At 38.7% G+C, this 16,959-nt stretch overlaps 2 protein-coding genes across 2 annotated transcripts; one reads left to right on the forward strand and one right to left on the reverse strand.

The window, feature by feature from the left end:
• Positions 1-1,307: 1,307 nt before the first annotated feature.
• Positions 1,308-9,219, reverse strand: pmm2 (phosphomannomutase 2). The gene is made up of 8 exons (XM_067584435.1): positions 9,008-9,219; positions 6,857-6,968; positions 6,393-6,469; positions 6,095-6,186; positions 5,920-6,019; positions 5,033-5,108; positions 4,702-4,817; positions 1,308-2,892 (listed from the first exon to the last, which is right to left on the reverse strand). Exons 1-8 carry the CDS (start codon positions 9,080-9,082, stop codon positions 2,788-2,790), a joined length of 753 nt encoding a protein of 250 aa, XP_067440536.1. The 5' UTR covers positions 9,083-9,219; the 3' UTR covers positions 1,308-2,787.
• Positions 9,220-14,110: 4,891 nt separating this feature from the next.
• On the forward strand, positions 14,111-16,927 carry hmgb2a (high mobility group box 2a). Its single transcript, XM_067584436.1, has 5 exons — positions 14,111-14,241; positions 15,107-15,266; positions 15,555-15,703; positions 15,841-16,015; positions 16,209-16,927. Exons 2-5 carry the CDS (start codon positions 15,120-15,122, stop codon positions 16,380-16,382), a joined length of 645 nt encoding a protein of 214 aa, XP_067440537.1. The 5' UTR covers positions 14,111-14,241; positions 15,107-15,119; the 3' UTR covers positions 16,383-16,927.
• Positions 16,928-16,959: the final 32 nt, after the last annotated feature.

Below are 16,959 nucleotides of genomic sequence, written 5' to 3' on the forward strand. Positions count from 1 at the left end.
TTCAGTACCAAAGTTCAGCAAGGCTTTTAACCTGTAAACACCTCAAATTTCTGCTGCTGTTTTATTGGTTCATCACAGTGCCAATCAATGTGAGAAAAGACACTGATGAAGAAAGACTTGTGGATGCAGGGGCAGTTTAACAAATGACATCCTAGATCAACACACTTTCAATCGTCCACTAGAGGGTTTAAACATTTGTCTCATTACATTTGTCCAATGAAACCCAAATACGCTGAGGCTTTAAATTTGGCTTGTGATTGGATGATTGCATTTCTGTGTTTAGTACAGTGCTCAGTACAGTACATTTGCTCATATTACTATGAATATCAAAGTCTGAACTGAAAATGCAAATTTCATTTTACAACTGAGCTACTGAACCAGGAACAAGATTTAGAGTCGACAACAATGCCAGCAGCTCTGTGAGGCTTTACTTGAGCTAAATGTTCACATCAGTGCACTGACATGCTCACAATTATATGCTAGTGTTGATGTTTTGTAGTTTACCATATTTACTGTGTTGGTATAGCGTGTTAGCATGAAAATATTTGCTCATTAGTACTAAACACAAAGTGGAACTGTGATGGGAACATCATTAGTTTTGCCGGTTTTTGGTCATAAACTAGATGAAAAGTCAGGCCATCACAGTTATTACAATATATCTTATGGGGACCATGAATGTGTGTACCAGATTATGTGCCAAGTTGGTGAGATACATATATATCAAGAAATAAGTGAAAACTGGTGGTGCTAAAGGAAAAGTCAAAGGATAATTTCAGTAATCCATCAAATTGCTAGTTGTCTAGAGATGCTAGCATGGCTAGCAGCTCTAAACAACTAGCAATTTGTCTAGAGCTGCTAGCCATGAATCTAACAGCTTGAGTCTAACAGCGTGCTAGACAACTAGCAAGCTGTGGGGCTCAAGCTGTTAGATTCTCATCACAACACACTGATCAACTGTATTTTTCATATTTAGATATTTTGGTAGATATATTGACATGTATATATTGATATAAATTGTGATTTAGACATATTGGTATTGACATATATGTCAGCAGATAAATAACAAGAAATATCAGTACAGAGATGCCAAAATACTTCATGTTTGAGGTCATTTAGAAACAGTGTTGACAGTATATAGGTTTCCACCAGAGAGCACTAACGAGTTTATTTTATACGTTTTTGAAGGCAGCACATGTATACCATGGTCAGGATTCTTAAATAAGCACATGTAAGGGATCCATATTTAAATAGGCTTTGCCTGTGTTATGTCTATTTTAAAGAATTCAGCACCAAACACACACATGACATCATGTATTGTTCCCTTCTTTTATTTCTCAAAGTTCTAATCTTTCTCTAAGCAGAATTTAAGGTTTTTAGTGTCATGTATTGACATATAACATCACTTATTATGATTGTATGAAGCATAAGTCTCAGATAGCCTATATTCTATAACATTTAAGGGGCCAATAATATCAATAAGCACTTGTGTTTTGTATTATTACTTCACTTAATAAGAAGGGAAATTCAACCAGATTAAGTAACAGACAAGTGACTAATCTATCAGGCTCACAGGATGCTCTGATTCTGTTGCTGCTGTGCTGCAAGAACCGTTACATAACATCACCCAGATGTTTTTTGTTCAACACCTCTTTCCTCTGAAATATTTTAACCTGCAGCTTTTTCCTCACCTTAAAGTAGTACACTAACTGGTGACTTTACAATATAAAAACATATATTTTAGTTAATTAACTTCCATAACAGCAAGGTGATTCAGCCTTACAATGCTGTCAGTGCATGAAAGCTTTTGATATTTGTTATTCTAAAACATCTGGCTAGGATTCCAGTTTGTTCGGATCAAACCGAGCAGTGATAGTAAACATAATGAAACAAAGACAAGTGTGAAACCTACAAAAGGCTTTCACAGAAAATGCAAGCAAAGAGACGTCAGAGCAACGGCCACGACATTTGACTGACAAATTTGCTCTGAGACAAAAAACAAAAAAAAATCCAAAAAGGCCTGTTTGTTAACACTAACATTGACATGACTCTCCTTACAGCTTCCACTAACTGAAGTACACTTCAAAATCACATCTGAAATGCTAAATCAAAGAGTCTTCTGCTGCAGCTTGTCAGAGGCACACAGGGTCAGATGGGAGTTGGGGATTAGTTAAAAAAAGCAGATTCAGAGTCAGACAGTATTGACATCAATTACATAGAATAACAGTACCAGGCTTTTTTTTAGGCCATGTACAAATATGTTGGATTTCCAGATAAGTGATTCAAGAACATGATGGTCAGACTCACGTGTGAATAAAAAAAAAAAACACAAAACAACTGCATTTTTCATCTCCAGCAATTATGTTGGTAAGGGTTTTGGCTCAACCTTTACCATGAGGTAATGCTGAGATAACAAGACAGAATCTCATTTCTCATCTCATCCAAAATAAAAAGTTAGCACACAATGTTGGAGATTTGCCACAAAAAAATATTGATAAAAAAAATGTCAGCATACCCACTATCATGTTTACTATCACATTTAAAGCCATGACGCTTCAAGACTCCATTAAGAAAACCCAGAAGTCTATCTTCTCATTTGTCAGTGACTCTCTCTTCCTTGGCATTATCAAAGACACAGTGACATTGGCTCATTCTGCATTAAATTCATTATTTTTGTAATGAAAGCTAAAGATTAGATCCTCACAGATGAATGAGACCTCTAAAATATAAACTCTCTTCTCTGTTTTGTACAAGTAATGGGAACATATGGTAACAGCTGCTGCTTCTCGCTCATGAGAAGAAAAGCTTCTGACAAAGCTGTTGTGTTTCTTTTGGGCTGGAGACTTCATGGCCGATGGTCCGGGGGTCACAGTAGATTTCATAGTCGTTTCCTCCCTAACACAAAAAAAAACACACACACACACACAGATACAATAGTTATGAGTCTTCTGTAAAATGTTCTTGAAGGCTTTTTTTCCATTGAAAAACATTCTGCAAAGCTCAGACTGCTGAATTATCTCTCCAAAACTGAGTGAACAACTTCACTAAAAAAAAAAAGTAGAACAAGACTCGTGACTCAACAGTTGGCTCGATCATTTCACAATTTAGCACAAACCGTGCTTTATGTACATTATGCAGATATGACTTTCTAAACATGTTATTCTGTTGATTTCAGTTTTTGCCTCCAATCTACAAATAACTCCGTAATGACAAGGTGAAGACATGCTTTCAGATGTTTTATTTAGAAGATTTTCAGTCATCCAGAACAGAGGATGTCGTCACTCTCAGTTTCAGTGGAGTGGCACAGGAAGTTAGCAATAAACTGATTATTTTTACTGGCAGAGACAAACTGAAACTCAAACTGCTTTTTAGTACAAGTGGTCATGTACTGTATGTAGCTAAATCAGCTTCTCAAGAGGAGATCATTTGTGTGGCAGCAGATATTCTTTTACCAGTCTTTACAGCTTCCCTTTTTATTGGCTTTCTTTTCTTTTTTGTTGGGAAAAAAGAGAATAAAATAGAAGAATTCAACCCTTCCCCCCAGCAATGTCTGTGGTCAACAAATAAGTCATGGATGGATATATAACAGTTACAAAATAAGTTACATTCATCATTGTTTCTGGCATTTCTGCCACTGCAGTGTGGAGAAGAAAAAAAACTTGTCTATAAAGACCAACCATGTCATGGCTGAAATGCCCAAAAATAAAAGTCTTACATGGATGTTTGAGGCCAGAATTCCTGCATACTCTATGTGTGAAAGGGCCATCAGTCTGCTATATGCACAGCAAACTGCTCTGGATTCAGTGGATCAATGGGAAAATGTTTTTCAATGGAGATGGTGGTCAGTTAGAGCTCAGAGTGCTGCCTTGTCAGTGTGGTGAGACCACTTTTACAACAGCACAGCATGCAGACTATCATTTATCTGGAGTGTCCTCATCTTGCAGTCACCTAGGCTTTAACTCGCAAATGTTAACATACACTCTCTGATTTTTTTTACATGTATCCAAAATCACAAAATGTGCTTCAAAAAACTTTCAAACATCAGCAATGAGCTGAGAGGAAATGTCTGGGTTTAAAAGTCCTGTTCTGTGCTATAAAAAAAAATCAGAGAGTGTACCTTTAAACCACAATTAAGAAACCTACAGTAAAACATATAAATCTGCAACTGCAAACTGCAACTCTGACTATAACCACACAACACCAGCTAAATCTAAAAAAAAAACAACACTCTTAACGTATGAAAACAAGATGTGTCCACACTGGTGTTTTCAGGTCATTTTCATAAAGATCTCCAACCATAAAAAAACCATATTAAAACAGCTACATTTCCATAATAAAACTTGAAGCAGGTGTTTTCAGAGTGTGTCCACACCATGGCTAAATTTTCCTCTCCACTGTGGCTCTGTTCACACTAAACTAAATGTTTTTTAAACCCAAAACAGAGCTTTTCAATAACGCTCTACAGAGTGAATGTGTAAATGGTCAGTGAGGACGGTCAAATTTAGCCAGGTTAGCGTGTGAGTGAGCAACCTGAATGATTAACCTCTCCCCGTGGACTGTATAGGTGTCAGCTACGGTGCCATTCAGGTGGGTTGTCTATCTGATCTTTTTACCTAGCAGTTCTACTGATATTCTACCTTTCAAAGAATTTACATGTAGGATCTACAGCAATCAGCCTTATTGTGCAGTAGTTAGCATACTCACAGGTTTGGTCTTGTCTCCAAAGAAGTGAATGGTTGAGTAGTTGTCCTTCTCAACAATCCCCAGACAGTATCTCTTATCCCAACCATCAGGGAACACGTCAAAGCTGATCTGCCCTCCTGCACAGAAACAAAGAGAAGGAGATGATGTGGAGAATTTACATCACACTGAGAAAGAAACGGCCACAACTGAGGTCATTATTTTACTATCTGGTTTCATGGCCAGCTGCTTAAAGCACGTCATGTATGTATGTGACAAGATCTACGTTTCTTTAAAAAATATATCCACTGTAGACACAATCACTATATGACTGTACTGAATGCAGTTGACTCACCTATTGAGAATGACAATCCTTTTCCTTTGAACTCTTCCTTTAATATGGACACAAACTTCTCTCTGATTTTTTCTTTCTGTTGGGGCCAAAAACAAGAATCACAGCCCTGCAGCTGCTGTCATCTGTAATTATCTTCTTATTCAGACAATGAAACAAGTTCTGCACTCTTGCTTCAGTTAAAGAGATATTTAAATTTTGGGCTATTAATGATGTACACAAATACAAAAAACAAACATTCTTTAATCAAAAGGATGCACACATCTGCCTCTAGGTGGCAGTGTGATCACCAAAAGCAAGAAAAATACCAGTTTACATGTATTTTCTATCACAATCTTGCTATCCTGTGAGTGACAGATGCAAAGACAGGCAAAGTTAAAGCTGCATTAATTCATTTTTTGGCCAGATGGGGACAGTAGAACATGCTGAAAACAATATATTGTGATATATTATCACATTAAATAAGCTGTTTTGTCAAACATGTTAGCAAACATTACATATCCAGCAGATACAGAGCAACATCAGCGTTCATTAGGAGTTGTATTTCAGTTGTATTTCACTTAATAAATATAAGTCCAATATTCACTTTATAACGCGGAATACTTTACTGAGGTTGATCAGAGCCATGAGACTGAACCAAAACAATTAAGTTCTGGACTGTAAAATAAAACAATGAGCTGAAAGACGTTGAATCGCTCCGAAGCGCTGAGGGGAACTTCAGAGTCGGGTGATAATTCTCGGTGAGATCATCACAATAAGCGACCCCTTTCACAATGCACAGTCACATGATACATTATTGATATAAAAACATTGGTTAATGCAGCTTTACGTGATGCATTTTCTGACTCAAGCCAAAGGAATCTTACTCAGTGTAAATGCATGTGTGCTACCTTGTCCAGCTCGTAGAACTCTATCCTCTCTTCCTGTGTACAGCTGCGTCCAATAGGGGAGATGTTCAGCATGCCGTTACGAAATTCAATGAATGTCCCCCTGTAAAACATTACACAATTCAGTCACTGTGAGGCTCAACCTGATCACTCCTACCCTTCTTTGACATGTCTGTACCTCTTCTTGGGCAGTTTGATCTTGGCCATGTAGTTGAGACAGAAGTTGATGAAATCTTGTAGTAGCTCTTCACCCATGTGGGCCTGGATGGACTGATAACAACAACAAGCAGACAAAGTTAACTTCCTGGTGACTGTAACATGAGGCCACGTCATCATATTTAGGGTATCTCTGTAAGAGCTGAGATTATAAAACCAAGATTATAGGATGGAAAATCATCTTCCTCTGTTAAATGAGGACTTTCACAATACAGACTTGAGAGCATTCACGTAAAAAAGGCGTTTTAAGTCAATCTTACTTGAACAGAGATTAACTGTCCATTCTTGTAGGCCACAAGACCGTTCTCAGCAAACACATAGTCCACTTTCTGGATCACTGTATGCAGACACATAGAGAAAGAAATAATCAAGAAGATCTGATGGCAAAGAAATTATCGGTAGAGGTACTGGCCTGAGTTGAGCAGCTCTTAAGGTTCAGTAGAAAAAAGTTGACTCAAAATAGACTCAATAATGGTGGCCCACCATCTCGATATGACACACATTTTCAGCTCATTTACATTCAGTTTCAGTGCTTAAACTGGCGTACCATCTCTGTTTAAGATCAGAAATACATATTTGAAAGGCACAGGGCCAAAGCACGGCCGTAAGTGAGAAGAGAAAAAGAGACATGGTAACATTGCTGACTTCCTCCAACAACTTTTCACTGTAGAAGCCTTCCAGCAAAAGAATTGTGCGTGGTTTTGGTTGTGAGTTTGTGTCTCACCATCATCTCCCAGCTGCTCTTTGATCTTGACAAGGTCCGAGCCCCCCACCACTCCGACTCGAACCCGAGTTTTCAACTTGTCAAGAAACTCTGACATGTCCGGAGTTGCAGGCTGAAAAAAAACACACACAACTTAATTTACTGACGTGATAGCACAAATGACAGAAACCATAGCAACAACACTTAATCAAGGTGAAGCCTTTAAGAGATATGATTAGACCACAGCCAACAGACGGAAAAATACATGCCATTTGATAGAGTCAGCATGAGTCCATTTCTACTCTTTCAACTATCTTCAGCTACTGCATCTTGATTATTTAGTAGTATTTTACATTCTGCATGTATTTCAGTTGTTGGGATTCATATCCACTGTTTCGATTGCTCAGTTTTTTCTTGAGATTATAACTTTAACTTTCTGTAGCTTCAGTGGTTGTTTTATTGTAATATTTTGAGCAGTGATTGCACTTTAGGTTACCCGCTTTGTTGCACAAGCACACTTACTAAACCCTCTTATGATGCTATTCCTTTCTTTTTAGACAATCAGTCTCCAAACACAGATGGTAACGCACAATCACACCCCTACTCAGGAGCACACTTGTGGTATGATTGCAAATCATGGAAGAAGATACTGAAAACAGAAGTGGTCACATTACTGAATATGAAGACACTCATGACTGACAGTGACTGGGATTGAGCCTATAGTGAACTGCAACAGTTTAATAGGAGAAACTCAAACATAACATAAATTGTTGTGTAAACAATCTGCCAGTTACAGATTGATTAAAGCTCGAATTTAGTTACAGATCTTTTCTGTGGAGAAACAGCCGCACATCCGTGTAACTGGACTAATTGGCACAAGACAAGAAGAATCCCTTTACCGGCGGAGGTGGTTCCGCTTGTTAGCAAAATGCTAGTGGAACCCTATGGAAACACAGTTAGCATCAGCGTCATATGAGAAAGCGGCAGACTTGTTGAACACGAAAGGTTTGTGTTTGAACGCAGATGGTGACAACAGTGACTATACATGCGGAGGGTTTACAATATTTATTGTCAACGTTTAATATTTTCAGCAACTCAAACACTATAAACTACACTGGTCCCTCAGCCTTTACGTTCCGCTAGACACTTCCTGTTACTGCAAGAAACGCAGCAAACCAACAACTGAGCAGAGCCAGTCATGTGCACATATAGCTCACATGATAGTTCTTATTTAGCAAAGGCTCAACCTGTAATTTAGCTGATGGCAGCCCGTGACACATATCGGCTTACGTCATTTATTCATGTCAAAGTCAAGCGGGAACCTCCGGGGCTGAAAAATGAAGCCAATGCGGAAGTGCCAAAAACTGCAGTTCCTTGAATGGCCACTTTAGGCTGACTCTAAAAGCGAGTCAAATCCATAGGTCAAATCCCATTGACCCTCATGTGAAAATGCCCAACTTTACAGCAGAAATAAACCTGTTTACAGCCTGGTACAAAAAACGGTTTTGGTCTCTATAGCTAATTTTCCCTTTGATGACAACTGTACCGGGGGTGACTTTTTTTTTATAACTCACCCGTTTAGATTTTATTAAGCCGTAAAGTTATGCATAATGAACGACATGGCTGCTTTGAGTGACAGGTCCACCAGCTGCTAACGTTAGGTGGCTTGTTTCAGCTTGCAGCTCTTTTCCCATTTTTGATTGGCTGGGAGTTAGGCAGCGTCACGCACTGCCAAAATGGCGATGGCCGGAGCGGCTCACTTTAAGCATGGATGTACAAAGAGAACTCTCTTTACTCTGTTTATACATCCAGGTCAAAACCGCTCTTCAGAAACCAACAAGTGACGTCACGGTAACTACGTCCATATTTTTATACAGTCGATGGTCAAAGTACACGTTTCTGTGGAGCACATTATCGCTCGGAAGAACTACAATAACAACGTGGAACCGGATGTTCAACTGACATGATCTACTTGACAGATGTTTGTATGAATAGAGTCTGGTGTAACCTCTCTCTCTCTCTCTCTCTCTCTCTCTCTCTCTCTCTCTCTCTCTCTCTCTCTCTCTCTCTCTCTCTCTCTCTCTCTCTCTCTCTCTCTCTCTCTCTCTCTCTCTCTCTCTCTCTCTCTCTCTCTCTCTCTCTCTCTCACACACACACACACATATTATCTACCAGTCTCGCGGCCGTGAGCGTGCCGTCAACATCAAAGAGGCAAAGCGTGCTGGAGTCCACACTGACGTCACTCATCTTGTCTCTACATAAACTTAAGTCTCAGTCCTCAACAACATCTACTAATCTCCTGTCAAGGCTTCTGCTTCTTTAGCGTCTACCGGACCCGTCTTAGCTCAGCAGGTCTGGCATTTACAAACGGGGTGCAAACGTAAGCATGACGCTACGTTGTGCTTCTTCTTTGTGTTTTTATTGGCGGACAGTAAACCAGCGTAAAAGGTGCATACCGCCACCATGTTGCGCAGGGGTGTAGAGTCAACATGAAACATCCTGACAGCTCAACAGCGTTCAAGCTATTGTGAGCTGTTTCCTGATGGTGGAATAGTGAAGGAGTCATGAAAACATTTGCTGAAACACCCATCCAGCCTCTGAAGTCTTTTCTTGCTCTCCTTACAGATCTTCATTGCACTATAGCCCAGTGGCCCACTATAGCCCAGCCTGAAGAGGAAAAAGTATAGTATTAAAGTGTAGACATATGTAAAGTATGAGGAACAAAAAAAATATGGGAAATACACTTCTTTCTGAATGTTAGGTGAGAAGATTGATATATTTGCTAAAACACTGCTAAATCTTTTTCTCATTGAATGTGTGTTGTCTGTGTTTACTGTTTTTCTATGCCTTGATGTTTGACAATAAATCTTTTGAATTAAAAAAACTACAACAAAAAAACCCAAAAGCCAAGAAGTTGTTATTACTCTGTTACTGTTACACTCACAACACTCCCTGTAAAACAATGGCAGATTAGAGCTAAAGTCACTTAAATATTACACATACAAAAATATATATATAATGAATGTATTTATGTACAGTAACTAAGGTTACAATTAGGATGCTCTGTGCTCCACTCTGGTAAAAGGGTGGCCTATGTTTCTCACAGCATCCTCATCCCATCAACATACTAAGAGAATTCCTGACAGAAGCTAACACAAATTATGATGTTTGATTTGACAGCAGCGTTCTTTCCAGTTGAAGCTGGACAATTTCAAGGTGGAATTGTAATTGTAAAAAAATGTAATTGTCACCATGCTACAGAGTGTCTCTGAGACAGACTTCCCTGCACTTACCACAATGACACTTTGACCATGTCTAGCCTTTACATGCAGCTGTGAATCAGCATTTTTGAGAATATTGATGCATGTCATAATTAGCAATAAATAATAAATAATGATGTCCAATTCGAGCATTGGTCCTCACCTTGCTCGACTTTAATGTGCACTTCAATGTGTTTTATTGTTTGAGAATTAGAGAACATGCAAAGAAAAGTTCTACACACTGTTTATCAACAGTGTTGTATCGGCCTTTGCTTTATATTGCAGTGCCATGCTATTTAGCCAGAAACTGTATTTTTTTATTTTAAATTCCATTTTTGTCTAAAAATGTCTATGCCCTGATTGTAACACTGAAAGTTTGGATATCTAATGATGTCTAATGAACATCTTGAATATTGTTTGTAAAATCATCTTGTTTTAAATCTCATATTGTTGGGCTCTATCACACACAGCACATTTTTCTGCATTGAGCTGGAAAACAGCATTAATGTCCTGGACAGGCTTTTGTCCTGGACAAAAGCCTATAAGCTTTTTTGAACAGCAGAGATAGAGGGGCATTCATTTTAGAGATATAGGTCTCTATGACTGACTATCCACTGGAGAATCTAATGAAAATTGTGCACAATTGGAACGTGCACACACGCAACCACTGCTGTGCCCAACAGATTATCATTTTAATTGTTTCTCAGTAAGATGCTGCACAAGTTTCTTAAAGCAACACATCAAGTATTTGACAAGAGAAAAGGACAAATTAGAGAAAAGAACAAAAAAATATAGGTTACTTACTGTAATTCGAAATATTTTTTTCTTTCTTACAGCTTTAAAGAAATAATTTGATAATTTGGGAAATACACTTCTTTCTGTGCATTAGGTGAGAAGATTGATAGAACGTTTGTGTCTTTGTTGTATGACATTAAAGCCAGGAGGCAATTAGCCTAGCTTTAGCATGAAGACAGCAGGGGGAAACAGCCTGACAGATGAATACACTTTGTTCATCAAGAATAAATACATTATGCAACTCCATCTGAAACCTCAAAAAATGTTTTTATTTATTTATTGGCAATGGCATGGCTCAATACTGAAATATCCCAATAAATATCCCAACTATTTGATGAATTGCTATAATATTTCGTACAAACATCTATGGTCCCCAGAGGATGAATCCTACAGACTTTGGTGAACTCCAGACTTTTCCTATAGTGCCACCAGCAAGACAAGGTGTTTACTTATGCTATGATATATCTCAACATCTATCACAAAGATTGACACAAAACATTCATGGTTCCCTGTGGATAAAATATAGCCTATTAACTTCATCAAGAGCCATCATCAGCACAACATTTTGTCAAATACTTTTGTCTGTGAACAAATAACTACAAAATTTATGACATTCCCATCGGCCTCAGCTGTACTTTGTGTTTAGTGCTAATTAGCGAAAGCTTGCATGTTAAACCAACATGGTGAACACAGTAAACATTTTACATTCTAAACATAATATGCTAGCATTATCACTGTGAGCATGCTAGCATGCTGAGCATTCAGCTCACAGAGTGGCTACCATGGCATTAGACTCTTAGTCTTTAGTACATTAGTGTTGATTAGTATGATTTTGCCAGGCTGACCTGTTAAGCTCTAAGCTAAGCTAACTGGCTTCAGCTCACTAAAGCACAGACATGAGAGTGGTATCAATCTAACTCTTGGAAAGAATGTGAATAAAACTATTACCCAAGATGTCTTACTGTTCCTTTAATAATGTTGCTACTCTTCAGATTTATCTTGGGACCCCTTGAGGGTCCGGGCTAGCAGGTTGGGAACCACTGCTCTGGCCTACATCTTTGACAAGGTTGAAGATATAGGCCGTCATTACAATCATTACAGACTTGCAAACCTTTTCCCTTCGTTAAATATGATTCAGGATCAAAACCAGCATGACAGATGCCCCTACACCCGGTGACCGGAAATAGAAAGATATTGATTCAACTCTGTGGAAGCTTCATGTTTATATAGTTTGGCTATAGTCTGTGGTGCTGTATTAGTCTAGCCTACTGTTTTGTTCCTCCATGTATGTTTTGGGAGAATTAGGGTTGTTGTATTGACTCAGAGTGCTTTACTTAGTGGGGAGTATATTTTCAACAAACCTTTTGTCGAAATAAAACGTGAAACATATTGTATTTGCCCCCCACCCTCAGCAATCCAGATAGATAACCCATCTATGCATGGATGACCTAAAGACGACAGATGAAGTCTGATGCCCCACCAGCTCAGATGGATCACTCTCCATCTATTCCAACTGCTTAGCTTGATTTAGGAAAGCAGGTTTCTCATTTACATCACATATAAAATAATAATAATAATAATAATTTCTACAGAAAACTGACAATATTTACCAAATTACTTAAGTGTATGTACTCACACTGAACAAGACCAACATCCCAGCCCATCAACCCTAAGACACCAGTCTAGAAAAGTGTGTGAGAACCTGTGTGGGCTGGATGAACTATATGGGAGAGGAGCATCAGACCTGTGCATGGAGATGGTTCATTAGCTGCATACATAGAAAATCTAAAGCTATATTCAGAATTCATAAATATATTTTTAATTAGGCAAAACTGTCATAACTGTCACCTCTCGTGAGCATGAATCTTCAAAGAGTATGAAGTTTAATTTAATTTATTTATGGTTTGTTTTACTTCAGTCTACTGCACAGGGTAGCCTTTATGAAGTTTGCATTTGGTGTGGAACCTACAGTATAGCACAGCATTTTGTTATAATTAGAACCCATACTCTATTTAATTTTGTTTATATTGTAGCATTCATATTTGTGAACTGTTATACTCTATTTTATCTCTCCAAACAGTTTTGTTCAGGGATTTGGAGCTGGTTCTGTGGGCTCTGGACCCATTGTAGTCAGTGGACCTGAAGTGGCTGTCAACCAAAACTATAGTGTTATAACACTAGGCTGTGTCTTCCTGCACTCAGATAAAACTTGTTCAGGCTCCTTATCTGAAGGGGCTTGAGGTTCCAAACACACCATTTCTCCCTAACTCCCTTCTGACTTGGGCCAGGTTTGTAGTGATTAGCACCGGGTCAATTTACCTTTTAATTTTGTAGTGACTTAATTGAAGTTGACATGAAGTTATTTTTTTAATATTTAAAAAAATGTTTTGGGGAAAATTATTTTACTATCTGATGAATGCATCAATGCTATCAGCATTCTCTCAGATAATTTTCTCATAATTATAGTTTTCTTGTAATCCTGATATCTTGGAGTTGCTAAAATCTCTGATTATTTATTCTTTTGTGAATGCATGGGCTACAGCACTAAGCTTTTTCAAGGTGCTCACTGCTTTGACATTTGATAGAGGCTGTCTTAATATGAAAGTATCATACTGTGCTTACATCACAGCCGTATATTGCACTTGGTCACCCTATAGCAGGTATTGATTATTTGGTATCACATAGTCATAATATATTGTGATATGTTCTGGCAAAACAAAATCCTATTTTTCTGATTATTAATTCAACTTCTAACTTATTAGATTTGAGTATGTTACAACGCTATTGAACTCCTATTTTGAACAGGAAAACTAAGTCTGAGAATCTTATTTTCATTTTCTGGACAGTTTAGCAGTCATAAATGTCAACAAGCAGTTTTGTTTTTGACTTGACCTAAATGCCAGTTAAGAGTTGTCCATTTGTGCCACAACTTGTTGAATAAAAGGACATATAAACGGTCTTGTAGTTGCTTCTGCCACCGACAATCGAATGTGGAAAACAAACGGTTAAAATGAGCCCCAGCTACACATCAACACTTCAATATATTTTGACTCCAAGCAAACAAAGGACTTTTCGCGCCGTGTGTTTAAAACCCCAGCTCAACCAATCAGTGTGCAGACAGAACATACAAACTTGAGGTCTTCATGTCACACAAGACAACCAATCACAGCGTTGTGTGTATGTCACGTGTCTTGCATTCAAATCTAAATGCTTAAATCCGACCAATCCGCTGAGGGCGGGGAGGAGTTGTGGAAGTATTTTTAGTCAAGTTAGTTGGGCCTCGCAGACGGTAACAAAACAGTTGAGCTTTCTTCCTCATTCAGTCGTTTCAACTCGTCCATCTGGGAACAGGTAAGACTGCACCGTGTCAGGCCATTATATTTTGCTAATTCTGTTATTTAAAGTCACCTGTGTTTTCTTTGGTAATGTGGTCTGAAGTGCACGACAGCCACATCTCGTATTTTTACATATTTGCCAACTAAAATCTATTAATGGATTATTACTCTTCTAAATCGTTTCTATGTTGCATCACATCGTTGCCGTAAACTGTGTTCATGATGAAAGCCGTCGGATTCTTGTTTCAAACGACGAACAGCGAGCTTTTGACTCTTTCGGCCTGGTGACCTAATGTTAGGCCGCCAGTCTGCTGCTGTTAGTGCGCAACATGCCGTTCAAACGCCATTTGGTTTGATAACGTTAGCTTAGCATGGCTACATGACGGCAGCTCCGACGCGCTCAAGTTTGAATTATGTGAACTAAACAAACTTTTGGTTCGGACTCACTGTTGTGGCTGGTAGTTCTCTGGGTAATGGCAGAACACCAGCCGTGTGAAAGTGAAGTAAATGTCTATTAGGTCACTTTGTTTTAGTAAGTTTGGGCGCAGTTTCGTTTAGGCGGGAAGATACAAAATGGAGTCGCGTCTTTTTGTCCCAGTAAGGCAGAAATCCGATTAGAGCCTTAAAACACCCTTGGGCGTCTGCTTGGCCTGTATGTTACAATAACGTTAGTCGCAGGAGTCGAACGACGACTTATGTGTGAATATTTGCTTGCGTTGAGTTGACTAAACATAACGTTAAGGATACACTCAGGCTTGTGTACTATGCTAAGTTTGGTTATTGTGCAGATACAAGTTAAGAGTGAGTTTCTAACTATACAAATGTTAATAGATTAGTATTGTCAGAGTTGTTTCATGCAATGCTTTTTCCATCGTTTCTAGATAAATCGCAGCCATGACTAAGGACCCAAATAAGCCAAGAGGTAAAACCTCATCTTATGCTTTCTTTGTCGCGACCTGCCGTGAGGAGCACAAAAAGAAACACCCAGGGACCAGTGTGGGCTTCGCCGAGTTTTCCAAGAAATGCTCTGAAAGATGGAAGGTAAGTTGGAATCAGTTTAGAAATTATACAAAATCATAAATAATTTTAGTTCCTTTTTTGTATCTGAAATTTATGTGCATTTGAAGTGCTTGTTGGATGTGTATCGCATTTTCATAGCAGGAACAAGGTCCCAGGTGTACTCAAGTGTGTAAAACACGAAGGATTGTGTAATTTAAGTTGCCCAACAGCTGTTGGCAAAATGAGTAAAGGACTTTATTTTGTTTTCAGACTAATTGGAGGCTGTGTACATTGTTGTTTTTATATATTATAATTTAAATTTTTTTGTAGACCATGTCAGCCAAAGAAAAGGTGAAGTTTGAAGAAATGGCTAAGAATGACAAGGTCCGATATGACAGAGAGATGAAATCATACATCCCCCCTAAGGGCGCGAAGAAGGGCAAGAAGAAGAAGGACCCCAACGCCCCCAAAAGGCCACCGTAAGTCCCCACACTTCTCCCCCATGCAGGGTTTTTGTTTTTCTTTTTCTTTTTTAAATACAAATATATAGTGTGCTCATGTGCATAAGTACAATCTGGTGCTTTCTGACTTTAACACATCCATCTTTTCCCTCCAGCTCTGCCTTCTTCGTGTTCTGCTCTGACCACCGCCCCAGGATCAAGGAGGAGAACCCTGGTATCTCCATCGGTGACATCGCCAAGAAGCTTGGCGAGTTGTGGGCTACACAGAGTTCCAAAGACAAGGCTCCTTATGAGGCTAAGGCTGCCAAACTGAAGGAAAAGTATGAGAAGGTATGCACCTGGTTTAATTTTTGCATGACTCTAGGAAGGTGCGGCCTCTTCACTGATGTTGAGGAGTTGGTTGTGCTGTATTTAATGTGCTTATACATTTTTAAACCTTGCTTTATTGATGAAGACTGCTTACAAACCGGGGGAATGATTAACAGGTGTCTAATGTTAAATGTATTTATTTTATTTTTTTCAGGATGTTGCTGCCTACAGAGCCAGAGGTGGTATGGGGAAGAGTGATGCTGGTAAGAAGAGTGGGCCGGGCAGGCCCTCTGCCAAGAAAGCAGAACCAGTTGATGACGATGACGATGATGACGACGACGATGAGGAGGAGGAAGATGATGACGACGATGATGACGATGATGACTAAGCGGTTTATATGTTAAAGGATGTGAAGTTTGCAATGCATTGTTCAGCTAAACTCCTGTTTTTGTTTTTTGTTTTTTTTGTGTGGATGATTCCAACAGTATAGCCTGCTGTCCCTGTTGGTCTGCCTCTGTAGGATACCAGACCTGTATTCCTTTTCAAATTCAGGGATTTAGTTTTTATTTTCTCACTTAGTCCCCCCTATGAAGACAGTTTTTCTGTTAAACTCTGGTTTGTCACATCTTCAAGCCTCTTTGCTATCTCAATGGGCACTCAGATATGGATTTCCTGTACCAAACTGATATTACAATGGACTAAAACTCCTGTACAGGCACTGTGCAGCAGCAAATCAGTCAAGTTTTAAAGAATTTATTGTTTCTGGAAGCACTGCTTATGTTCTGTTCAGTGGTGCTGTTTCTTCAGTCATTTTACTACCAGGATTTATCTGTAGTTTGATTAAAATGTTTGCAGCCATTTTTAATGTGGAACTTTGAAAACTTTCATGTAGAACGAATTTTTTTGTAATAAAATTTTGTATATTGATTATAATTGTGTGGACTGTCAGTTAATTGGATGCTCGG

Source organism: Thunnus thynnus, chromosome 3 (assembly GCF_963924715.1).
Source record: "Thunnus thynnus chromosome 3, fThuThy2.1, whole genome shotgun sequence".
Lineage (NCBI taxonomy): Eukaryota > Metazoa > Chordata > Actinopteri > Scombriformes > Scombridae > Thunnus > Thunnus thynnus.